Genomic DNA, 27999 nt, shown 5'->3' with positions numbered 1-27999 from the left:
TTAAACACCTTTGACTTAGTTAGTTAGTTAGTTAGTTTAGTTGTCTCGGTCATTTATCACATCTGTTGTACATACAATATACAAAGGTTTGTGTTTTACAATTGACCACAAAAAGGAAAGGGCTGAAGCCGAAGCTTATTATGCCCACCTTATTGACAATTTACTGAATTATTACATAAAAAGGAAAACAAAAGCCAAAATAAGGAAAACAAGATTCAGGGTTGTTGCACTTATAAAATGGAGTGAAAAGAAAAACAATGCTGGACGTTTGATTTTTGACAGAAAAAGCATTTCCAGATTTATTGATACATGATTGATGAGAAAATGATGACAGTTTTCTAGTATTAATTAACCCTTACCCCCAAATAATATTAATATTGCTCTCAATAATTCCAATAATATTATTATTGTCATTATTATTATGTGTGTACTGTGTATATATATATATGTGTGTGTGTTTATATATATATGTGTGTATGGGTGTGTGTATGTGTGTTCACATAAAAAAGCGTGTGTGTGTGTGTGTTAAGGCTGTACCTTAGCCCTTTTTTGTAGGACTCGAACTTCGGCAGGAATTTTCGAGCGAACATCCGGACCATTTGTTTCTAATTAATTTAAAAAATAACCTTTGAGATATCCGTCTCGATCAGAGCGCAGCGCGTCTCCCCTGCTCTTTATCAATCTCTCTCGTCTCTCCCAACACACACACACACACGCACACACCGTCAAGTGGCTCCGCGAAAACAGCTGATCTGCAAGCTCATGTGAGCTTGCTGGCAGGCAGCTAAAACAGCGTATATTGCTCGTTATTTGTTCCACCTGTGTATCCGTTTTGCAATGATGAAACAATGATCAGAGTTCCCTGCTTTTTGTGATGTGATGCTAGAGAGCATATGCTAATATATCATGGCTGCTAAGAACGGTTCCCCTGTCAGCGATCATGCTGGTGTGTGTGTGTGTCCGTGTGTGTGAGAGAGACGGGTCAGACATTCCATTCAATGGAACTCTTTTGTTCTCACAGAACAAGGTGAGAAAGGTCAATCACCTCAGCTGTAGGCCAATCAGCAAATTAATGTGCACGGGAGATGGGACAGCAGAACTAGGAGATATTTCATTAAAAAATTACCCATATAACCCTAACCCTCTGACAGGAATGCACTAGAAACTTACTTTTTTTTACATGCTCATATCGCATTCTCGCCGAGATATATTTTCGAGTTAATAAAAAAAGGGAAATATTTTTTATTTAATAAAAAAGAAAAAGAAAAAAAAACGAACGTGCCAACCCTAACGAGCGAACATTCGAACCTTGAATGTTTGGGGACAGCCTTAGTGTGTGTGTGTGTGTGTGTACATGAACAAACAAACACACACACACACACACACACACACACACACATACACACGTACACAAAGTGGTTGCCTCGTACACATGAATATATTGTCTATGATTTGTTGTATGCATGTGTATTCCCCCATACACACACCCATATACATACAAATACCTTAACCCACACACACGTGCTCGCATGCACGCATACGGGATACTATATACTATGCAATCATCACCACCATAATACCACCATTAGGGGGAGGGAGAGAGAGAGAGAAAGTCAGGCAGAGACAGACAGACAGACAGACAGATGATGAGAGTACAATATGAATAATGCAATTTATGCAGTAATTGCATTGTTTTGAGTTGTGTGTGTGTGTGTGTGTGTGTGTGTGTGTGTGTGTGTGTGTGTGTGTGTGTGTGTGTGTGTGTGTGACGCGGCTTGGCCTGGTGGGAATATGCATGCACAGGTTCACCGCAATCGGACGCTGCGTTGAGTAATTGTGGCCATTTGTACAAAACGGGTACAAAGCGGGCTACTCCTGAAAGGTTTAGAAGCCAATCGTAGGCAATGAAGGTGGATCATGAGAAATCAAACAAACGCGTCTTGATCACATGACTATGGAGAGCATGTGTACCGATTTGCGTGAAATTTGGATAAAATCTGAAGGAGTAATATTAGAAAATGTGTTTTACATATGTCGGCCTCCTGGTGGCGCTATAAAGAGCAGATGTGAAAAATGTCAGGCAAAGGTTTTTCCTTGGCCTCTAGGGAGTTGGCATACAAAGTTATCCACAGATCCGTGCAGTTAGAGGTAAAAACACTTTTCGGCGAGTTATAGCGCCACCATGAGGCTGAGTTGAAAATGTTCATGTGGCATTTCTTCCTCGGCCTAGTGGGAATGTGCGTGCACAATTTCACAGATATCACACGATGTGTCCATGATTTGCAGCATTTTGTTTGAAACTGAGCACTCCTGCAAACTTTGAAAGCCAATCTTAGCCAATCAAGAAGGAGTCTGAGAAATCTGAAAGACCCGTTTCGTTGAATGGCTCTAGAGAGACTGTGTACCAATTTGCGTGATGTTTGGACAAAATCTGTAGGTGTACTGTCCAAAAACTTGTTTTGCACAAAGCGGCCTCCTGGTGGCGCTATAACAGGCCGTTCTGGAAATTATGGGGCAGAGGTTCATCGTTGGCATCCAGGGAGTGTGTGTGCAAAATTTGACATCGACCGGGTTAACGGTGCCGGAGATTAGCTGTTCACAGACGGACGGACACACGGACGGACACACGGACGGACACACGGACGGACGGAGTGCAAAACATACTCTCTCCCCATGCCTTCGGCCTGGTGGAGACAATAAATAGAGTACACACCACAATACACACACCATAACCAATACTCAATCCACTGATTCACACCAGTCCACACACCACAGCCCACACACCATAACTCACACTCAACCCACTGTTTCTCACCAGTCCCACAGTCCATACACCACAACTGACACACAACACACTTACCAGTCCCGCAGTCCACATATCATAACATCCTCCCATCCCAACCATGATCACCATACTGGAAGTATGATTGCCCTCAAAGACCTCCCCTTCCTCCAGAAGAAGGAATTCAAGGTGCATGGTGGACAGATTGGTGATAATGCATCCGAAGTAACCTACAGCAATATCAGCAAGCAGATTGATCAAGGACTGAGAGAAATGCACACTGAGGGTGAAATCATACGAGCAGTGTTTCGCATCATAAAGCCTGGAAACTTCAAGGATATGCTCTGCAGCAAGGATGACATGACCATAGCCGAGCTGAAGAGCTTCCTACAGTCTCATCTGGGAGAGAAAAGCAGTACTGAGCTGTTCCAGGAACTGATAAGTGCCAAACAACATGAACATGAAACACCACAGCAGTTTCTCTACAGGATGATGGGGCTCAAACAAAAAGTGATTTTCATGTCAAAACAGACAGACTCTGATATCAAGTACGAAGCACAAACAGCACAGAATGTCTTCCTTCGCACAGTTTATCAGGGCCTGAATGAGAAACATGATGATATCAGGAGGGAGTTGAAGCCACTCCTCTCAGACCCTGCAGTCACAGATGATGCACTTCTAAGACAAGTCAACAAAACGACAAGTGAAGAAAGTGAGAGGAAGCGACGCTTGGGACGCAGCAATCGCCCCAAGACAGCTCAAGCTCACAGTGGTGAAGTGACCACCAATGAAGTGAACAAAGAGAAGCCTGCTCCTGACACGCAAGTTAAAGATGAGCTCATCCAAAAACTCAGCGCTCAAGTACAAGCTCTGACGGAAGTCGTAACCTCCCTACAATCAAAAGCTGCATCAAATCCGTCAAGACCTGAGCCTCAGCCCCAGTCCAGTGTTCCACTAAACAGAGTCAGACTCGACAAGTAAGGAAAGAAAGACCATATGGCTGCCCTAACTGTGTTGCAAATGGCCGTCCCAACTGCAACCACTGTTTCGCCTGTGGAGAAGAGGGGCACCGTGCTGTTGGGTGCCTGAAGAGACCTAAGCCGTCGGGAAACTCCCCCCGGTCACAGCAGAGGGACCACCTGTGACCGGCACCAGCCTTCAGTCCCATCCAGACAATACCACACCAGTAGCAGTGCAGGTCAATCACCATCTTGCCGCCCCTTCTCACTCATCGGCTGATGACAAGTCACCATCGCAGCGAGTAGCTAAGCTAATTGGCAAGAAGTGCTTATTGAAATGCAATCTAAGTGGATACGCTGTGACGGTTCTGCTCGACTCTGGGGCCCAAGTCAGTATTATTGACAAGCCATGGAAACACAAATACCTACCTCAACAGGAAGTGCGCCCTCTCAGTGAACTCATAGGAAGCAGACCACTGGATCTCACTGCAGCCAATGGAGGACAGATCCCATATGATGGATGGGTGGAACTCACCTTTAACCTACCTGGCAACGATGATCCAAATCTCGCCATCAGAGTACCCTTCCTGGTCAGCCGTGTGAGCCTTGTGAGACCGATATTGGGCTTCAACGTCATTGAAGAGCTCATCCTAGGGCAGGAGAGTGACATTGAAGTTGTTGCGATTATTGGCAAGTTGCTGGGAGAGGCCATACAGATTGAAAATGACAAAGCAGAGACAATTGTGAACTTGATACAGACCCAGGAACCCGACCAGCACCATGCAGTGGTGAGAGTTGGACGTCAAGACATTGTCGTCCGCCCAGGCCATGTCGCTCGCATCAAGTGCAAGGTGCCTGCTGATTTCACGTCCTCTGTGGCACTGTTCGAGGTCAACCATCCAGACCCGAGACTGGAGGAGCTAGATATTGGTGATGGCTTGGTCGAAATCCACCACGTCAGGCAGCCCTATGTGGAGATTCCTGTGGGTAACCACACCCAACACGATGTGACATTGAACAACTTCACAATGTTGGGCAGTATTCAGCCGATCGACAAGATTGTGGAGACAGATCAGATGGATAGCGTCGAGATCAGCAACGTCGACTTAACTGTTCCTGTCGATGGAGACAACAGTAACCAACAAGAACAACCATTCAAGCGGTGGTCTCCTCCTGTCGATATAAGCCACCTAAGTGACGAACACCAAGCTGTAGTCAAACAAATGCTCTACGAGGAGTCAAATGCGTTTGCTCAGGATGAAGATGACATGGGGTGCATTCCAAGCCTCCAAATGGGGATAACCCTGAAGGATGACATCCCAGTACAGAGGAGCTATACAGCAATTCCCAAACCACTGTACAAGGACGTTAAGGAGTACATCCAAGACTTACTGGCAAAGAAGTGGATTGTAAAGTCCAAATCCCCATACTCCGCACCAGTGGTTTGTGTCCGCAAGAAGGATGGAAGTTTGCGGCTATGCATAGATTACAGGCTCCTGAACCAAAAGACAGTTCCAGATAGACACCCACTTCCCCGTATTCAAGACCTCATTGACACGTTGGGTGGCTACAACCTTTTCTCAATTTTGGATCAGGGAAAAGCCTATCATCAAGGCTTCATCACAGAAGGGTCGAGACACATGACCGCCTTCATCACTCCATGGGGCTTGTATGAGTGGGTACGCATCCCCTTTGGGCTTTCAAACGCCCCAGCTGCTTTTCAGAGAAGCATGGAGGAAATGCTTGACTCCTTGCGAGACGAATGCTGCATACCATATTTGGATGACGTTCTCTGTTATAGTAAGACCTTTGAAGACCATGTAGAGTCGCTGAGACGAGTGCTGAGGGCGCTCCAACGCTACGGCGTAAAGCTCAGGCCAAACAAGTGCGAGCTCTTCAAAAAGGAAGTTCGTTATTTGGGGAAGCTGGTCTCTGCTGAGGGAGTGCGGCTAGACCCCAAGGACCTGGAAGCCATTCAGGCCTTGAGGAGTAAAACCCCCAACACCGTCGGAGAGGTCCGTAAGCTTCTAGGATTCTTAAGCTACTACAGAACGTACATTCAAGATTTCTCTAAAATTGCCAAACCGATGTATGAGCTCTTGCAATCCAAAAACCCTGTCACCACCGTGCCTCAGCCCAGACAGAAACGGGGAAAAGGAGCCCAGATGTCATCCAGGACCCCGATACAGTGGACTGAAGAGCACCAAAGAACCCTTGACCAGCTCATCCATACTCTGTCCAACCACCCAGTACTAGCGTATCCTGATTTTGATCTCCCTTACGTGCTGCACACAGACGCGTCACAACAAGGTCTTGGTGCGGTGCTATACCAGCGCCAGGGAGGGAAGCTCAGAATCATTGCATACGGGTCCAGGACGCTGACGCCAGCAAAGCGGAACTACAACCTTCATTCAGGGAAACTTGAGTTCCTGGCTTTAAAGTGGTCCATATGCAAAAAGTTCAGAGACTACCTCTTCTACGCGCCCCACTTTTTGGTGTACACGGATAACAACCCATTAACGTACGTGTTGAGCACCGCTAAGCCGAACGCTGTCGGCCACCGATGGGTTGGTGAGCTAGCGGACTTCCGGTTTGAAATCAAGTATCGACCGGGCAAGATTAATGTGGATGCCGACACCTTGTCCCGCATGCCATTAGACATTGACAACTACGTTGACGCCTGCACAGAGGAGCTGTCCAAAGACATCATACTGGCAACGTGGGAAGGCAGTCACGCCGCCAAACAGAAGGATGTTGCTTATGTGGCTGTCCTGAACCTGTCACAAGATAGCTCAACCCCACAGTCAACAGAGCTACTCCCAACCATCCCCCATGATGAGCTCATTAAATCTCAACGAGATGACCCTTCCATCAGTCAAGTCATCCAGCTGAAAGAGACCACTAACACACTGACCAACGACATGAAAAAGGGAGTTAGTGGCCTTGCGAGGAAGACGCTACACCAATGGGAGAAACTCCATCTGGAAAATGGTCTGCTGTATCGGCGAACAAGCCAGAGGAGTCAGCTCGTCTTGCCTGACCAGTACCGACCTCTGGTGTTGAGACACCTCCATGACGAGATGGGCCATATGGGGACAGAAAGGGTCTTGGGACTAGCCAGGGACCGGTTCTACTGGCCATACATGAAGCAAGATGTTGAAGCTTATGTAACAAGAAAATGTCCCTGCATCAAGCAGAAGAAGCCGGTCTCACATATCAGGGCACCAATGGGAAGCATTACCACTACCTCACCCCTAGAGTTGGTTTGCATCGACTATCTTCACTTGGAGCAAAGCAAGGGAGGCTTCGAATACATTCTGGTTGTTATTGACCATTTTACAAGGTACGCCCAAGCCTACGCCACCAGAAATAAATCTGGAAAGACTGCTGCAGAGAAAATCTTTGAGGACTTCATTCCACGGTTTGCGTACCCGTGGAAATTGAACCATGACCAGGGTCGAGAATTTGAAAATGAACTCTTCAAGACCCTGCAACAACTCAGTGGAGTTGGTCACTCCAGGACCACGCCCTACCATCCTCAGGGTAATCCCGTGGAAAGATTCAACCGAACCTTGCTCCAAATGCTCAGAACTCTCGGAGAAAAGGAGAAGGAAAGATGGAGAGACCACTTACCACAAGTCATCCACGCCTATAATTGTACCAGGCATGAGGCAACAGGGTTTTCGCCTTTCTATTTAATGTATGGACGTCACCCACGCCTGCCCGTGGACATGATATTTGGCCTGGCAAAGGAAGAGGAAGCCACGTCTCCAAGAGGCTATGCTGAGAAGTGGGCTCAAAGGATGAAGGACGCTTACCGACTGGCCTCTGAGAATAGTCAACAGTCAAGTGCTCGAGGGAAGAGATACTATGACCGCCACATGAAGGGTGTTGTTGTCCTTGAACCAGGTGATCGTGTTCTGGTGCGTAATCTGAGTGAGAGAGGAGGCCCTGGTAAATTGAGGTCGTACTGGGAAAACACAGTCCATGTTGTGAAGGAGAGAATTGCTGATGGACCTGTTTACAGGGTGACACCGGAAACGGGTGGGAACAGGATCCGAACACTTCACCGCAACCTGCTCCACGTGGTCAACGACTTACCTGTAGACTTACCTCCGCAGCCACAACCTGGAAGGAAAAGAGACTCACCTAGAGACCTACCTGAATCCCAAGCTCAACAGAGAACAAGGAACAGACAGTCAACTTCAAGGAGACAGAATGAACGGAGCCTCAGCAGCGAGTCCTCAGATTCAGATGATGATGGACCACGATACTGGCTGAGAGTGCCAATAACGAGAGAACCTGAGACTTCACAAGCACAGCCCCGTTGTGAGCCTCAGAGAAACACTGATCATGTAACATACACTCAGAGATTTGAACAAACCAGACCACTCATACCTGAAAGAGAAACCAGAGGATATCCTATCCAGGAAAGGAGAGTGGAAATGCCTGTGGAAGAGAACAGAGATGATGTTGTTGACATGGTACCAACAGAAGATGAGCAGTTACCTGCCGATACAAGACATTCAGATAATGAGCAGGAAGAAGTGGGCCAACACAGGGAAAGATCAGTAGACCCTCAGACAATTGGTGTGCAACCTACCTGTGATCAACCCAGTAGTCCACAACCACGGAGATCCGAACGTGAAAGGAGGCCTACCCAGATGTTCACGTACGGCTCATTGGACCAACTCTCTTACCAACCTCAACCCATGATCAACACAGTGGGAGCCTATGAAACGTCATCGATGCCAATCTGGGAGATGGGACCACATCCCATGACATACCCACCTTTCCAGACACTACCATACCCCATCCCATACCAAATGCTACCTTACCCCTCAACCATGCCATACAGTCGACCACTCTTTGTGTACTGATTGACACACACAGACAACTACAAACACTTACACGAACATACCTACCTCGATACAGTACTTACCTTGAACCTATGGGGAAACGCACACACACGTACACTTGAGGTTTTTTGTTTTGATACTTACCTTTGAACTTACCTTTTGAGTATTGAGAATTTGAGAATGTATTTTGTAGTTTAAGAGTTGAATGTCTGGAGCCATTTTTCTTTTGTCGGGGAGCGTGTGACGCACACAAAATGTATGGTCACATTTATGTTTGTATTTTATTTTGTTATGATTTTGAAGATGTTATTTGTTTTTGTGAAAAGAATATTGCTATATGAGCAAGAATGGACAATGCATGAGCAAGATTGGACAATGCATTTATATCTTGGTTTATTCCAAGCTCAATGACACTACACAGTGGAACTTTCCTAGTGTTTCCATCACTAGGGGGCAGTGTGGCGACTCGCTTCGTTTTCAGAGGCACTTGTTGAATGGACTGACCCACTTCCTCATTCTGCATGAGGAGGCTAAAAGGACAACACCGTCGTCACCTGTCCTATTCATTTTATTCCTGTTTTATCAGGTTTGTACTGCACAACAGACTCTTAGAGGCCGGGTACACGAGGACGTCGCGGGCTGTTTGCGAACGATATAAAACTTTACTGCGTCTACATTGCGGTTATGTTAATTATGTACGACGTCCACTCGAGACCGGTAAACTGCTTCGTTTTCAATAGAAAGTTGTAGTACACATGGTCGGCCTGTAGATGGCGATCCAAAAAAGAGAGAAGAATAATGGAGAAGATACGGAGCATGTGCATTGACAATGTACAGCCAGCCGGAAAAGGAAACGCACCATAAAAGGAATAGGAGAAGAAGAGAAGCGTCATAATTCTACTACTCTTCCAACGTAAACAAACAACGATGGCTGCTGCTAAGACAACTAGAGCGACCCTAACATGGACTGACGACGAGGCAAAACTTCTTCTCCAGTGCACGTTGGACTACAAGACAGCCCATCTGCAGGAGACAGGGAGACAAGCGCCAGCAAGTACGGTGATATATATAAAGAATTCATCGAGCAGTATCCAAAGCAGGGTTCCAAGAATTTCCCTCACGACGCTAACGCCATAACGAAGGTACAGCTGATCGCCAAGCTCAAGAGCACCCGCACCAAATACAGGGCATCGGTGGACGCCGGCAATACGAGTGGCGCAGGACGTGTGGTTGACAAATTTCGCGACATATGCTCTGAGATCTGGGGTAGGTCGCCTGCCACGCAAACCCTTGACTCTGGCATCGAGAGTGCGACCCTGTTGAGCCAGGAGAGCCCCGAACATTCATCATCATCTTCCTCATCTCCGCCTTTGGATCCGTCTGATATTCCAGAGCCACCCAGCCCAGCCAGCGAAAGTGAGCCAATTGCCGCCGTTGTAAAACACCGCAGAGATTTGCTCCAGGTAGGTTCATGATTTCAAGCGTAGCAGACTTTCTATATAATCTGGTGACTTTAATTGTTGTAATAACAGTCATTAAATAAGTTGAGAGAGGCCCAACTACTGTGATGTGATCCTTTTGAAAAGTAGAATGTATGGCAGAACCACTGGCCACTTTTTGTGTCATTTTTGCAACATGCATGCCCCCCCCCCCCCCTGCCCTGGAAGAGCACCAGAATTTGTGTTGCAGTGCACACCACTACCTCTGGTTTGACCTTGTATTTTGTAATAACATGATTTTGCTCTCTTTTATTCAAGGCAAAGCTGAATAGCCACAAAACTGACCGCTTGAAGAGAAAACTTCCAGCAGAGCATGCTGCCCAGGAAGATCTTCAACTCAAAAAGAAGATGTTGGAGCTAATGCATGACACAGCCAGACAAACAACAGAGAACTTGCTGCAGATCAACACAAACATTTCCAGCATTGCCACGACGATGCAGGATGGCTTTGCCCTGATGAACCGACTACTCCAGCCTGCACCCCATCACAGTAGCAGGAGAGGACATGGACAGTACCAGGAGTATTCACCCCCGTACATGCAGCACCCTAATGCATCCCAGGGGCATTCGCCAATGCCATCATTCCAAACCCCACGTTCTATGACACCGGCCGAGGCAAGGCAAATGTCTCCATTTTCGCACAGACGTGCACTGTTTGAGCGTTGAGCTCACTCACCAAAGTACTGTTGTCTGCCTCAATTTGCACATTTGTCAATGCTGCTCTTTTAAATTTACTTTTTTATCTTGTGTTAAATTTTACTTTTTTATCTTGTGTGAACTTAAAAGTACTGTTGTGATGTCTGCCTTCTGCTCAATTTGCACATTTGTCAATGCTGCTCTTTTAAATTTACTTTTTTATCTTGTGTTAAATTTTACTTTTTTATCTTGTGTGAACTTAAAAGTACTGTTGTGATGTCTGCCTTCTGCTCAATTTGCACATTTTGTCAATGCTCTTTTAAATTTACTTTTTTATCTTGTGTTCATCCTGAGTGTTTATCTTGTGTGGAAAATAAAAAATCTTGATTTTAAACGTTTGTTTCTTATCTGCACACTTAAAATGCAATGTCTATTTTTCTAATATGTATAGATATATATATATATACATATGCCTACAGGGAGGAGCATTATAAATGGCCCACAAGTAAAAGATTTTGTGAAATTGTCTGGTTAATTACAACAGTAAGTACAGTTATAAAGCACCTTTCAAACATGTCTGCTGTACAGTGAACAAGGTAAAAACCTTTTGCAGGCTTTGCATGCAGTAGTTTTCCTGGCCTGAATGTGTATAATGTCTAGTCTGCGAAAGTTCTCCTTCCATTCGTCTGCCACGGCAACGTCGTTAACGATGTTGTCCCACCATTCGCTGGTTCTGCCAGGTCTCACCCAAAACTTTCTCCTGGTTGCCCGTCTGGTTCTTTTCCGCGGTGGATCTAATAAAAGCATGGTCAGCTGCTCCATCTGCGTTTGTTGTAGCTGGCGGGTGTACTGTAGGAGCAGTACATTTTGCTGTAAAACTCCTACTAACGTCAATATTTGCTGCAGCAGGAACGCAATGATCATATTAACACTGGGTGCATCCATCTTGTTTGTTTGTTATGGTCTGGACCTCTGTAGTGCATGTGCTTTAAGGCAGCGGCATGGTGAGTTTGGAGGGGGGAGGGACTATGACATCACCGGCTCAGGAAAGATACCGGCATTCGCTGTACACACGGAGACGTGAAAGTCGCGTCTCCAAACTTTCCCACTCTGGAAGGTAGTTTCAAAATTAGCCGTTAAAGTCCCCCAAAACGCCGTCTCCGTGTGACAAAAAGGGCAGATCGGCTAATTACTTGCCCGAGAAACACCGAAATCGTCCTCGTCTGGATTACCCTTTAAACTGCACACAGTTGTTGCCTATGTTTTATTTTACTTTAGAGATCGTTTTTGGTGAAGCTGAAATACTTTTGAGTGGTTTTGTGACCCAAACAATGTGCCGTTTTAAGGCGTTTTTACATGTGCTCCTAAAATGGTGGTCCTGTTGTGTTTTGGTGAAAATGAGGGAGGACTACGTTTTTGGGGCTCCAGATCATTCCAGTTTGTGTCTTTAGCTTAGTATTATTGTTCAGAAGTGTTTTTGATGAACAGAATGTTTGATTATAGAACGTTTTTGTATCATTTTACATTTTAATGCACTTTAAGCATTTTAGCACTATAGTAAAAAACTTTTGCCTACAGCCATATAAAACTCAGTTCTGCACTATGATAATTACCTGATGCTTAGAGGCATTTATTTGTAGCACTATGCTAGGCTGCTATTTGCTATACATTCATGAATGTACACTACTGTCTGACACAGACATTTAAAGGAACAGTCCTTGTATTTTTGTGTTTTACCAAAAACATGCTGGTGGTTATGAAAGTAACTAAAATAGGTTATTTGTAACTAAATGTGAATTTAAATGTGAACACAATGTGATGTCATGAAAAAAAGGAATATTGTGACTGTTATATTTTGATTGATGTATTGATTTATTGAAAAAGAAATTATACAGAAAGAAATATATTGAATTGTGAATGAATAAATTGATTCTGCATGAGGAGGCAACACCGTCGTCACCTGTCCTATTCATTTTATTCCTGTTTTATCAGGCATAGGAGGGCTTCCCAGCAGCAAAACTCATCTGCATATGGGTCTTACAACTGAGACCTGTAACACACACAAGAAGAATGTTACTGAGAATAAAATGTACTGATGTCAATGGTGCCCGACCAAGGTGGCAAAAAAACTGCCCACCTTTACCCAGTGCCAAGTTGTCCAGGTGCCCAGTTATCCTACCCCTAGGTGCCCAGTTGCCCCACTAAGAATTACTACTGAGAATAAAATGTACTGAGGTCAAAGGTAATCGACCAAGGTGCCAGAAAAACTACAACCCTGTACCTAGTGCCCACTCATCCAAGGTGCCAGAAAAACTACAACCCTGTACCTAGTGCCCACTCATTCAAGGTGTACAAGTGACCTGTCGATCCACTAAGTGTCCACTTGACCTGTAACCCTGTTAACCGTCTTTCTGATAAATTGAAAATAGCAGTTTTTGTCCTGTACCTTCGTTTGAACTGTACCCAAATGATACAAACTGTGAATACAATTTTCAATCAATCAATCAATCAAACCCTTTCTTGTGTTCAATATTTTTAGCATTGTATTTGCAGTGGTGGAAAATATCTAGTACATTTACTTAAGTATTGTACCTAGGCTACAAGTTTGAGGTATTTGTTGAGATATACACAGTTTAATATGAAAACCTGCATATTCCGTCAGTCAGCCTCCATATATAGTCATCAGTCCACACCTCATGACATCACACCTCGTGACATCATGCCTCGTGACATCACGCCTCGTGACATCACGTCTCGTGACATCACGTCTCCATATATGGCCATCTCCATATTTGAAGATCATGACACTGACCTCATCAAACTCTGGATAGGCATACATGGAGAAGACTGGATCATCACCTAGATCTGCATATGGAGCCGGCCAGCAACTCTACATCTGACCTCTACCTCAAACCCTAGATCTCTATATGGAGCTGACCTGTTCTGACATTCCATATGTTGATCCTTCTCCACCTCTCCTTCCTGTTCTGACATTCCATATGTTGATCCTTCTCCACCTGTCCTTCCACTTCGATGTCTCCCTTTTGACTGATACCTGTCCATGCAACAGGCGCGAAGATTAAGGCCCGTACACTCAAGACACTGCCCCCGCTGCCACCCTTATATCTCCATATATGGAGTTGACCTGTTCTGACTGGAGTTGTCCTGTTCTATATGTTGATCTGACCTCTGACCTCATCAAACCCTGTACACTCAAGACACGCTCCATATATGGCCAGTACAGAATTAATTCCATATGTTGATCTGACCCCCCATGCCAAAGCGCCAGCGGCCCAGCAGTCTGCCCTCACCCAGGCGGATGCGTGCAAGGAGGTCTTACTGGTACTTTACTTGAGTATTTTCCAATACCAATACTTTTACAAATCCCAAAATTGTAGCCTACTTTTACTCCATTACATTTATTTGAAAACGTTAGTTACTAATTCATTTGTAGATTTTGATTATTATTACAAAACTTACATACAATAGCCCTAGCATATATAGATTTTGGGCATTTAAAAATAGCCGATCTACAAGCTCACATGGGCCGCGATGCGACACATTGTGAGCTTGGGGAGATCTGCTATTTTCAAAAGATTTTTATACATTTAGGACACTTTTACTTTGGGTACTTTAAGTACATTTTGATGCCAATAACTTAATTAAAAAAAGATATATATTCAAAACAAACAAACAAACTAAAATAAACTAAAATAAAATAAAATAAACTAAAATAAAATAAAATAAAATAAAATAAAATAAAATAAAATAAAATAAAATAAAATAAAATAAAATAAAATAAAATAAAATAAAATAAAATAAAATAAAATAAAATAAAATAAAATAAAATAAAATAAAATAAAATACACTACCTCATTAGGAAAGACACGCCCCCTCATTAACATACGGTTCATGAAATACACCCTTGGGAAAAGCAGCTTGAAATACACATTTAAATGTGTATTTAAATGCGTATTTAAATGCATATTTAAATGTGCATTTAAATGTGTATTTAAATGCATATTTAAATGCATATTTAAATGTGTATTTAAATGCGCATTTAAATGTGTGCATAATTAAAACAAATAAATACATTTAATTATTAATTTCTATATTTCTTTGCCTATTTATTTATTTATTTTTGCATTTAATTATTGATTTATATATTTCTTTGCATATATATTTATTTATTTTTGGATTTATTTATTATTTTATTTATTCATTTATTTTTTAGATATGGCAGTTTTGGCCCTCCATATTCTCCCGACCGATAGGGGCGCATAGTTGAAAGCCTACGGCAAAAAAACCTATGGATAAAAATGCCTTTTATTAATTAAACAACGTGGAATGCAGCAGTGCTAATTGCTCTAACCAGCAAATTTCTAACACCTGTGGCCCACGTGGTGAGTACTTTATATTTTAAATCTGAATGTTTATGTACACGTTTTCACTGTAAATGTAGCGATCGCGTAATGGCGGATGTTAAGCTCATGAAATACGAGCATCATGTGAACCATGGCTATACCTGTGCTGTACAAATGGATAAAGTGGTTAAATTATTTTGATGCTGTATTTATGCTGTAAATGCCTAAAATGCAGACGGTCAACACAAGGTAATGCGTCAAATGCATAGAAATAGTCATCTAGCATCACAAGTAAATTAAGATCCTATCATCAGTAGAATATCCAAAGAAAATCAATAATCTACATTTAAACTATAAACACCAAAGGATGCCAGGTCAATAACAACATGGCATCTGTCTATACATGACATGGTATTTTAAATTACTTTGTTTTCTTTGCATAAGTCTGCCAGGTCGTCGAGGCTAGGGCAAGTGCTAAGGGCTAAGGTGGAGTCTGAAGAGGTGACTCATGGGGAGTTCTGTATTAACTACGGTACTGTTGGGGACCCCCTGGAACCTGTGGGGAACCACTGACCTAAAGCATAGATCCAATCCCACCACTACCTTTTCCACAGAAATAGTTTTTATTCACTTCAGGAGCAAAGGACATTCCAAAACTGAAAAATACACTATTTCCTGTAAATCATCCATTTTAAATTATTTACCATACAGTATTTTCAGTACACACACCCACACACACACACACACACACACACACACACACACACACACACACACACACACACACACACACACACACACACACACACACACACACACACGACAAGTATGCATGTTAACAGACAAACATCCATATTCAAGTAAGTACAATACATTCAAGTATTATATTATAGACTAGTATACTCTGTTGAATAAGATCTTTACCCTCAAAATACTCCCGTATTTGAAGATACAAACATTAAACTGTATAAGATCCAGATTCAATGATCAGCATTTACATATTGACCCATAAATAAATTATACATTTTATGTTTTCAAAATGTTGGTTTAGCATTTTGTGGAATGACACTCTTCTGAGAGTATTGTCACTTCATAGCCATCATTAAAGCAGCACTATGCACTTTGGGGTATCAGCAAAGAGAATCTCTTTGGTATCAGCGGCCACTTTGGCCACTAATCCCATGGCAGCCAACATCTTTGACTTCATTACCTAAAGCCAAATTCCAATACCCAAAATCTCGGCCACTCGCTCGCACTCGGTCACTCCAGCATGGTGGTGTTATGGTGAAATTGGTGACCTGCAGAAATATGTGACAGTCGTGTAGACAATCACGTAACGTCAGTGTACGTAAATCATTGCAGTTTGTTTATTTGCAGAGTTCAACCTAGCGATATTTAGGCCACGTATTAAGTGTATATCCTAAGTGACCCTAAGTCCACAAGATGGTCACATATTTAGGCAGGTCACCAATGTCACCATAACACCACCATGCTGGAGTGACCCAGTGTGAGTGAGCGAGTGGCCGGGATTTGGGGTATTGGAATTTGGATCAAGAGTCACTGTTTCCACACCAAGGCGTCTACTCCGTCTAGGTGTGGATACAGTGGGTATTGGTGTGGATACAGTGGGTTAGGTGTGGATACAGTGGGTATTGGTGTGGATACAGTGGGTTAGGTGTGGATACAGTGGGTATTGGTGTGGATACAGTGGGTTAGGTGTGGATACAGTGAGTTAGTGTCTGCAAGCATGTCCGGCAAGGATACGTTGTGATTGGCCAGTCTTGGCTTTGACTGGCAGTTCTGCCTAGAATAGATGCCGTGCTTTGGCAAATGCCAGGATCAAACTCATTGTCTCACCTATATATAGTTATACTGTCAAGCCCCCTAGAAGGGACCCCCCCTGAGTCTATACATTTATGGAAGGATGATTGTTATTGATAAAAACATGTAACTTTATAATTTTATAACTTTGAAAAAGTTGCATAGTGCTGCTTTAAATGTAACAATCTATCCACTATTTTGGAGTGCATCACAGTGCTTTGGAAATACATTCAGCTACACAGTTAAATGTTTTGTTACAAAATAATTTAAATAATATAAGCCTAAATAAAAAGTCTATTTTTTGGGGCTTGCATCAAAATGGATACTAGGCCTATGAGTCCGATGCTGATACAGTACATGATACAGTATGATACAGTACTTTACAGAGAAAAAGATATGTTTGTAAAAAAAGAAAATCAAAATGACAGATGTAGATTATGACAAGTTTTGGTCCAAAATAACATGTCTATCACGAAGAACTAAAGCAAATGATGGTTCTTCCTAATGAATAACAGGGTACTGAAGTCTTGGACTCACTAATACGTTATAATTCCAGCAGAAATCCAGGCCAACAAATTGCTGTTTGCTGGATTACATTGTGTACAATGATTATATACAGTATAGCCAAAACAACTTCTATTACGATAATATTATGGCTATTTTGAGTTCATGCAGCATGTTCTCCATTAAAGTGCTTTTTGTGAAACAGAAAAGCTCAGATGTTTAAGAGATACGGTGATTGAGCCCTGAGGAACCCCACCTTTCATTTTTAAATTGTTTAACCTTCTTGGAGAATAACCATTCAATCCTCGTTGACTGGAATTATGAATGCAGAGGAAGATGACCGTATCACCAGTTCCCGAAGAGTCTTAGACCTCGCTCAGACAGGACACGTTTTTGCGGGAAGCAACTTGCAGTGCCTTTTTCACTTTAATGCTTTGAGTTTTTTCAACGTGGGGGTGACAGGCATCAAGCAAAATGCTCATTGATAACAATAACAAAGCTTTCTCATTGGAGTCTAAAGCCCAAACCACACCGGTGGGGACTCCTTGGGACCAAACCGTTTTAAGGTCAACCACACCAATGCAACTCATTGAGTTGCAATGAGTTGCATTGGTGTGGCAAAACCTTAAAACGGGTTGGTCCCAAGGAGTCCCTACCGGTGTGGTTTGGGCTTAATAAAGGCACCAAACCCATACTTGACTAGTAGTAGCTGTCTCTGAGTTGCTTTTCTTCATCTGGAAATAATATTTCCTTTCTCACTCAATTACATTTTTTTTATTCCATTCCATTGTCCGTTTCATACTGATTCACTCCACGAGAGATGAAGACAGGCCTTCCTTATTGGCTGACTGCTGGCATGGAGTTCAACCCTCACAGTTACACGTAGATACCGCATTGGCCACTGCTGTTCACTGCTGTGCATCCATTGGCCACTGCTGTTCACTGCTGTGCATCGACACCACCACCATGTTGGAAGGGTCAGTCCGTACCTCATTAATGCTCCCTTGTATGTGTTTTGAAGCAGGATGGCTCTCCACAATTAGAATAATGATAACGGACACACAGGTACAAGGTTTTAAGCTTTCTAGACTCTTCTTGCTCCTGGCTCCTAAGCGGTATGCTTTGTCAAAAATGATCTGTACTTACAGTAGATCGTAACAGTTATGTTATAAAACAGAAAAAAAGTTCAGCCTCCATGGTACGGATATACAGTATGACTCAGGCATATTTCTTGCAGTGGCGTTATGGCAAGTTGCTCCAGCGACGTTGACGCACGACACCAGTGGCCAATGCGTTGTCTACTGTACCTACATGTATGTCTTGAGTTGATCATCCCGACAAAACAGAGCAAGGAGCCTCAAAATGGAGACGGTCCATATCCAGTCTCACATCACACCTTGCTGTCCTTTGTGCTGCTGCCCACGATAAAGAGAGAGGCGGGGTCCTTGCTGCCGCCGTCCCCGGAGCCAGGACACCTGGACTCATCAGCTGTGGTCTCCTGTGTGACGTCAGCGCCACCGCTGCTGCAGCTGGGCCCGCTCCAGGTGGAGGTGTCTTCAGCCTCCCTCTCCTCCTCCTCCGCTTTGGGCAGGACGCTCATGGCCACGCCGGCGTCCGTCTCTCTGTTGGAAGTGCTTTCTCTGGGGTCGTCACTCTCCTTGGGTTTGGCCACTTCCGGCTTGCGGTCGGCCGAACCGCTAGGCTGCGGAGCCTTGCCCGACCGAGGCGGTGGCTTGATTGGCGTCCGTGGTTGGGCTGTGGGTGGAGCTGTGGGTGGGGCTGTGGGTGGAGCTATGTGGGCGGCTGGAGCTGGACGGCGGGGCGGCGCCGTTCCGTTGTCGACGACCACAGCCGCGAGTCTGTCGTCGTCGCCCTGCTCCTTTGCAAAGTTGACGAACACCTACAAGTAGAAGCAATAAAAACGTTACTTGTAACAATGAAAAGTAATAAACAAACGAAGGTGTCTCACAGGTGTGCAGGGCTTGTATCTTAAACATTATATGGTAAACTTTCTCTGGTCACTATAATAGTTATATAATGTCAGTTATCTTGCAGTTTCCCAGCAGGTCTCCCTAAAGAATCAGACTGCAGTTGATTCAGAACACAGCTGCTTGAGTCCTTACTAATTAAAAGGAATTGGATATCTCACTCATTTAAAAATGTATTCAGTTACAGATGAACTGCCAACCATCCACAAACAAAAACTAAGCATTAAGGCATTTTGTTTATAATTTCAGTTAGTCTTAGTTAGTTTCGTAAACACACAATACAGTTTCAGTTAGTTATCGTTTATTTTTTTATTGTAGTTTTTATGTAGTTCAGTTAACGAACATTTATTTTTTCAATTTTAATTCATGTTAGTTTTGTTTGTTTATTAAAGGAACACTTCACCACTTTTTCAAATAATTGGTCCTCACTAATGATCATAAAATAGATACATTTTTTTGTACTCAGTCTGTGCCTCATAGGAGGGCTATGGGCACACAGTTCAGAAACCCGTCCACCAGTGACATCATCAATGAGAAATCCAAGCTAATAGAAACTGCAGGCTTTCCATTCCTGAAAAGTTGCAATGCTAAAATGGAAGCCATCGTTCTCACGATAATAAAAATCTAAATCTTGTTTAAAAAAAATCTGCCTAATGATGATGTCACTGGTGGACGGGTTTCTGAACTGCCCACAGCCCTCCTATGAGACACAGACTGAGGAAATTGTGCTATTTTATCATGAACATTAGTGAGGACCAATTATATGAAGATAGGTTGAAAAGTGGTGAAGTGGTCCTTTAACTATAATATTAATAACCTATAGCTCCATGGTACCCTGCTCACCTGATCCAGGGTGGTCTGTGACACAGAGTAGTCGACGATGCCCAGCTCGTCCGAGTTGTTGGCAAGCACGTCGAAGACGCGCGCCAGGCAGCAGGCGTGCGAGGGCAGCTGGTACTGCAGCACGTTCTGGTGGCGCTCCTTCAGCTCGATGCCGGCGAAGGAGCTTCTGATGTACGTGTCCACCGGACAGGGTCCCTCCCCCTGCTTGGTGTCGTCCACACGCACAATGATGGTGTAGCCGTCACCAAACCTGAGGGAACCAGCACCCACAGGGAGAGGATCATGAAGTTAACCCATTTAGACCTGACGTCGAAAATAAAAAAAAGTTCGCTCTGAAAGAATATATATATTCAAAGATTTGTGCCGCATTTTTACGATTTTTCAAAAATAGCAGACCTACAAGCTCGTAGCGCGCCACTCGGTGGCGCGCTATGAGCTTGTAGATCTGCTATTTTTCAATAGCTAAAGTATAACATAATGCTTAGTTAAAACACCAAAAGGGGTTCCCGCCCAGAATGGGTTTTAAAGGTGGTGTAAGCACACCGGGCAAGACCTACGCTGTAGTAGCTGGGTTTTGGCGGAAGTAGCTGGGTTTTGGCGGAAGTACCCCTCAAGAAAATGATGTTGGCGCTTGTGATTTGGTCAGAAAATATCGTAACCGGGGGAAATACATCTGACAGATGTTCCGGCCTGACACTTCCAGCTATGCACTCTCTGCCTTAGGTTGTGACCGAGGCTATGGTGAATTTTCTTTCAATAAGTGTTAAATAGCGTATATTCTGATAGTGATCATTCCTATAGACTAGAGTGTTTGTTTAGTAAGTGGTCTCCCCATCTCTCCAGCTCAGTAAATAGAAAATACATTTTCAGGCCAGGATATCAATTTCATCCAATCAGGAAAGAGAACAGCATACAGGAAAAGCAGGTGCAATAGGAAGTGATGACACAAACAATTATTGAGCAGGCAAAATTGGAACTGGAGAAATGGGTTCTCTCTCCTGATTGGATGAGGGTCCCGACCCACAGGTTTAGAACCAAGGCCCTATACTATATATAGGGCCTATATAAACACACAGCGAAGGCAGAGAGTGTGGGTACCTACCTGTTCTTCAGGTGCTGGACAGAACCCAGACACTGGAACCTCCCGTTGACCATGATGGCCATCCTGGTGCACAGAGCCTCACATTCCTCCATGCTGACAATAACACAAACTCCATCAGTAGAATATTCATGTAGCCACACACTGGCATTGGAGTAAACACAAGTACTGCACTGTATGTGCTTTGTGACAGCACATTCACTACAGAGAGAGATGTATTCATTGTACAAAATGAATACAAAATGTGTGCAGTCATACATAGTTACTAAGTGCATCAGACATACAGTACGTATGTGTGCGCAGTGCCGAATATCAACCCCTCCGAGGGCCCTGGCGCTACACCAAATCAAAAGGACCCATATGTGATTTGTGTGCGCGTGACACAATTAAGAACAACACTTTTTGCATTTGCGCGCCCAGTGAATGAACACGCATGCATTCAGCAGAACGCTTTGCCCCCTCTCGAGAACACACGCCCCAGAGCCGGAAGAGGCGTCTACCTTTATATGTCTATGTCGATTTCACACCCTTCTGCCTACTTTGATAACAGCTGGTTTAGGAGGTGGCGACGGCGTCACCTACCTGTGGGAGGTGAGTACTACAGCCCGGCCCTCCTTGGTGACACTGACGATGCAGTTCCACAGGAAGCGTTTGGCCTTGGGGTCCATGCCTGTTGTAGGCTCATCCTGACAACCATCCAGTCACAAAATGTCTGTTATTATTACAGTATTGGGTGTGTTATTATTACAGTTTTGGGTGTATTCTATCTATGTATATGTAAGTAGTGTTTGCGGGACACTGTGAGTGTGAGTTAGTCACCAGGAATATAACAGGAGGAGCTCCTATGAGAGAGATGGCGGTGGACAGTTTCCTCTTGTTGCCTCCGCTGTAGCCTCCAGCCTCTCTGTCAGCGTACTGACTCAGCCCCAGCTTCCTCACCCCCCACTGGGCCACCTGCCAGGGGAAACAACAACAACACACATACACACATGACTGCTGTGGTAGTACTGTGGGATTACGTTTCTCATCAAACAACCCATTCATAATACATATTTTGTGTTTTCTGAAAAACGTATGTTGCTCCGGTATATCAGTGGTGCTCAACCTTTTTCATGTCAAGGACCACCTAAAATGCAAAGGTTTGAGACCAAATTTGACTGAGGGACTGCCATTGGATCTTTTTGAATTTTCGTTTTTGGTTGTTCAGTTTGACCCACCAGTTTTGGAGATATGGCTTATATAGAGTAATGTCTTGCAGAAAACAGCGAGTTGAGCTTCTGTGGTCTCTAACATTACACTTAGCTACATGTTTAAGCATTTATTTCATATTTACATCGATTTCAGCTCTGACACTTATTTCAGACATATGTGAAGAGTCTGCCTGTGCTATTAACTCATTTTGGAAAAAAAATAATATATATTTTCTCCTCTGGTGAAAAGCTGGAATTTGCGCGATGGCAGGCTCTCAGTCAAATCTGGTCACACGCTTCATGTGTGACGATTTTTGCATAACGCAAGTATAAAAGAATGCTTTTCAGCATAAAAATCTAAAATGCTGCTATTAATGTGTTAGTGTGGTTAAGTTGTTCCGTGTCCATGACAGAAGACCATGTGGTGGTCCTGACCTTGGTGACGCCGTCCTCGGGGACTCCGCGCAGCCGTGCGTAGAACTCCAGGTGTTCTCTGCCTGTCAGCAGGTCACTGATGGCATCAAACTGGGGACAGTAGCCCATCAGCTGGTGGACGTGCTCCATCTCCGTCAGGATGCTGGAAACAACACACTCACCGCATCAAAAACAACACACTCACCACATCACATGAAGACTCATTCGTTCACTGGTTTAGCCTGAAATGTGCCATTCATAACTTCTAAAAAAAAAAAGTATATATATATATATATATATATATATATATAATTCTTGTCTTTGTTCCATATTATAAAATAAAACGTATGTGTCCTTTTCATTTCATGTTTCATGTCTAAATAGCAGATATAGCATATAGGCTACAAGCTCACAGCGCGGTACGAAGTGACACGCTTGACAAGTCAAACAAACAAACAAACCCATAATTCTTGTCTTTGTTCCATATTATAAAATTAAAATGTGTTTTTGACTGCTTAATGTACAGTATTAAGCTATATCAAGATTCCTGTTTGGGTTCAGATACACTAACATGATGAGAACTTTAGAGTTTTGTTCTTTATAAACTTTTTCATCGTTATTCTCAAGGTTCAAAGTCATCTTTATTGTTCTGTCTGTGTACACTACAGGCACATAAGAATAGAACATTTTTGTATGACCTCTCAGACATTGTAGCAGCATAATAATAATAGTAGTATAGACAAACAGTATAATAATCAAACAAAACATAATAAACTGTATAATAGTAGCAGTACTCCGTTGTTGTCAGTAGAGGGCAGTGTGACTCACTCCACGTGTAAGTTGTTAGCCTACTTTTGACACATGTACTACTGCTCAATCAATGCCACAACTAATAATAAATTAATGTGTATCTGCCTCAAATGAAACAAGTGACTATGGCTATGCCATGGCATTGACCATATACATATGTAGTTTCCTACCTAATGAAACAAGTGACTATGGCTATGCCATGGCATTGACCATATACATATGTAGTTTCCTACCTAATGAAACAAGTGACTATGGCTATGCCATGGCATTGACCATATACATATGTAGTTTCCTACCTAATGAAACAAGTGACTATGGCTATGCCATGGCATTGACCATATACATATGTAGTTTCCTACCTAATGAAACAAGTGACTATGGCTATGCCATGGCATTGACCATATACATATGTAGTTTCCTACCTAATGAAACAAGTGACTATGGCTATGCCATGGCATTGACCATATACATATGTAGTTTCCTACCTAATGAAACAAGTGACTATGGCTATGCCATGGCATTGACCATATACATATGTAGTTTCCTACCTAATGAAACAAGTGACTATGGCTATGCCATGGCATTGACCATATACATATGTAGTTTCCTACCTAATGAAACAAGTGACTATGGCTATGCCATGGCATTGACCATATACATATGTAGTTTCCTACCTAATGAAACAAGTGACTATGGCTATGCCATGGCATTGACCATATACATATGTAGTTTCCTGCCTAATGAAACAAGTGACTATGGCTATGCCATGGCATTGACCATATACATATGTAGTTTCCTACCTAATGAAACAAGTGACTATGGCTATGCCATGGCATTGACCATATACATATGTAGTTTCCTACCTAATGAAACAAGTGACTATGGCTATGCCATGGCATTGACCATATACATATGTAGTTTCCTACCTAATGAAACAAGTGACTATGGCTATGCCATGGCATTGACCATATACATATGTAGTTTCCTACCTAATGAAACAAGTGACTATGGCTATGCCATGGCATTGACCATATACATATGTAGTTTCCTACCTAATGAAACAAGTGACTATGGCTATGCCATGGCATTGACCATATACATATGTAGTTTCCTACCTAATGAAACAAGTGACTATGGCTATGCCATGGCATTGACCATATACATATGTAGTTTCCTACCTAATGAAACAAGTGACTATGGCTATGCCATGGCATTGACCATATACATATGTAGTTTCCTACCTAATGAAACAAGTGACTATGGCTATGCCATGGCATTGACCATATACATATGTAGTTTCCTACCTAATGAAACAAGTGACTATGGCTATGCCATGGCATTGACCATATACATATGTAGTTTCCTACCTAATGAAACAAGTGACTATGGCTATGCCATGGCATTGACCATATACATATGTAGTTTCCTACCTAATGAAACAAGTGACTATGGCTATGCCATGGCATTGACCATATACATATGTAGTTTCCTACCTAATGAAACAAGTGACTATGGCTATGCCATGGCATTGACCATATACATATGTAGTTTCCTACCTAATGAAACAAGTGACTATGGCTATGCCATGGCATTGACCATATACATATGTAGTTTCCTACCTAATGAAACAAGTGACTATGGCTATGCCATGGCATTGACCATATACATATGTAGTTTCCTACCTAATGAAACAAGTGACTATGGCTATGCCATGGCATTGACCATATACATATGTAGTTTCCTACCTAATGAAACAAGTGACTATGGCTATGCCATGGCATTGACCATATACATATGTAGTTTCCTACCTAATGAAACAAGTGACTATGGCTATGCCATGGCATTGACCATATACATATGTAGTTTCCTACCTAATGAAACAAGTGACTATGGCTATGCCATGGCATTGACCATATACATACATATGTAGTTTCCCTTCCCTAGTTCCGTGGTTCTCAAACATTTTCAAACTTTTTCAAGGACCTCAAACGTATTATTTATTAAGCTGCAGATCCATTTGAAAAATATTTTGTGCCAGGAACCTCCATCAGAGAGAGACAGATTTTTTTTCCCCAAACAAAAACCAGGCAGTGCAAAAATATTCACAGTGAGTGACGGACTGTCCAAAAAATTAGGCACATCAAAATAAGAAAACAGGTAAAAGGCTAAAAGAACAGCAACCTAGTTAACTACTTTAACCGTTAAAGTAGTTAACTAGGGCCTTTCATGGAAGGGTGACTAGCCGTTAAAGTTTAACGGCTCTACACCCTTCCATGAAAGGCCCCAGCAGCTCTAGCTTGCCCAAACCGAAGTGAATGTCTGGCGATGCAGCCACCATTTTAAACCAGGTGGGTCATACCAAGAGAACACAGAGTCATTTGTATTAATTAACTAAAACAAGGCAAACTATGGCTCATAAGTTACATGTATTTACAATTACATCATTACTTAAACCATTTCCATTTCATATTTCAGGCACCACTTTACTCACACATTTAGGCCTACAATTAAAAAAGCTACAATATAAAACCAAACCAAACACCCCTCTCCTCTACAGTACTTGGCACCTCCCAATCAACAGGAGGATTGCCACCAGCTGCCGAGGAGAGACAGGTGACACATAATAAAACTGACAGCAACGATATGTAAAAAACAACTTTGTGTGACATCAGAGGAAAGTGGCCTCCACCGTGTGAATGCACGGCCCCACGCCCCCAGGGAGGCTTTCCAACGTTGAAGCGATGGGCCTACTGGTCAGAGCAGGGACTGCAGGAGAACCCGTGGATTTATGACGAGGTAGCCTCGGTACCAGGCTTTCATTTTCGCCGTCGCAAAAAATGAAAGCCTGGAGGAACGCATTGGCCGCTCTGGGCTAGAAGTGGGAGTCAACCCTTCCGGGTGGGCGTCGCTCCAAATGATGTGACGCTGCACTGTCTGGGGGGGAGAGGAGGGGCCGGGGGTGACTGACAGATCGGTGACATCCAATCAGGGCGTGCGCAAATCTCTGCCGCGACCCACCCCTCTAGACCAGAAACCTAACACTTTAGTTCAGGCTAATGACGAGGAAAACCCGTGCAGCTGGGCTTTAACATTGAGCGCTCGTTTGCACTTCCGCATTTTGGGCACTCAATTTTGGTGCCCAAATCGAAAAAATGCGGATGTAGACCGTTCTTCCGGGTGCTTCAAAACGCCACTGAGCAACTTTCATTGAAATGAATATCGGGGGGCTGTCCCTCCGGTCCTCCCTCTATCCTTTTATAACTATGCACGGCTCATTCCTAGAATGAGCAAGCGCTCCCTCGCCCCGCTCATCTTACGAATACAAATGTAGCGACCAGCGATGGTGAATGTAAACCATGATGTAAACCTTGTGATACGAAGTAGAACGGAAGTGGTTCTTGTACAGTACATGCGTGCCTGCATGGTCTATCTGGCAGTCCGTCACGGCCACCTACCCAGCATCTCCGTGTAAAAGGCTGAATAAAAACAATGAGAATGCAACGGGACTTTGCCGTTTTGTCTGGAGCCCGTTTCTGTCTAAAAGTGGCCTCAGTGTGTTGTACCTGTGCTGGTTGAGGAATGCGTTCCCGTAGGTGACAGATGTGTCTCCGGTCAGCATGCGGAACGTTGATGTCTTCCCTGCTCCGTTCACCCCCAGCAGACCAAAACACTGGCTCGCACACACGCACGCACACACACACGCACGCACGCACGCACGCACGCACGCACGCACGCACGCACGCACGCACGCGCGCACACGCGCACACACACACACACACACACACACACACACACACACACACACACACACACACACACACACACACACACACACACACACACACACACACACACAAATAGTGAATTGTGTGTACACGTGGATTCCATAAATAACAATGTTCACTGTGTTAAAAACAAAACAAAACAAAAAACAAATACAAAAAAAGGTTATCTTCTCACCTCACCGCGGGGAATCCCCAGACACAGACGATCTACTGCTGGATTCCTGCCGGCTTTATAGACCTGACAACACACACCACCGTCTGTTTCACTTCCAGTTCAAGCTGAACGTATTGCACCAAAACATGTGCACTGTTGGTCTGTTACTGACACTCATAACGGTCTATACATTGTAAATGGTGTATTCATATATAGAGCCTTTTATACAATGTGCAATACATTTACCCATTCACACACGTACACACATGAATGGCGGAGGGGGGAAACCATG

At 43.5% G+C, this 27999-nt stretch overlaps 1 protein-coding gene across 1 annotated transcript in view; it reads right to left on the bottom strand.

The window, feature by feature from the left end:
* Positions 1–18814: 18814 nt before the first annotated feature.
* The window catches only part of abca7 (ATP-binding cassette, sub-family A (ABC1), member 7), a gene marked incomplete at its 3' end in the record, with an annotated part of 100485 nt that continues 91300 nt past the window's right edge, over positions 18815–27999 (bottom strand). The window contains exons 43-50 of the mRNA XM_079505516.1: positions 27729–27791; positions 27332–27438; positions 22980–23121; positions 22174–22308; positions 21937–22040; positions 21358–21450; positions 20256–20505; positions 18815–19324 (exon numbers count right to left, since the gene is read on the bottom strand). Of these exons, the coding sequence (XP_079361642.1) occupies positions 18815–19324; positions 20256–20505; positions 21358–21450; positions 21937–22040; positions 22174–22308; positions 22980–23121; positions 27332–27438; positions 27729–27791 (1404 nt within the window). The remainder of the gene's footprint in view (positions 19325–20255; positions 20506–21357; positions 21451–21936; positions 22041–22173; positions 22309–22979; positions 23122–27331; positions 27439–27728; positions 27792–27999) is intronic.

The sequence above is a fragment of the Electrona antarctica genome, assembly GCF_951216825.1.
Source record: "Electrona antarctica genome assembly, chromosome: 7".
In the NCBI taxonomy this organism is placed as follows: Eukaryota; Metazoa; Chordata; class Actinopteri; order Myctophiformes; family Myctophidae; genus Electrona; species Electrona antarctica.
The sequence above is the reverse complement of the archived record's forward strand: the minus strand, read 5'-3'. Positions and strand labels throughout refer to the sequence as shown.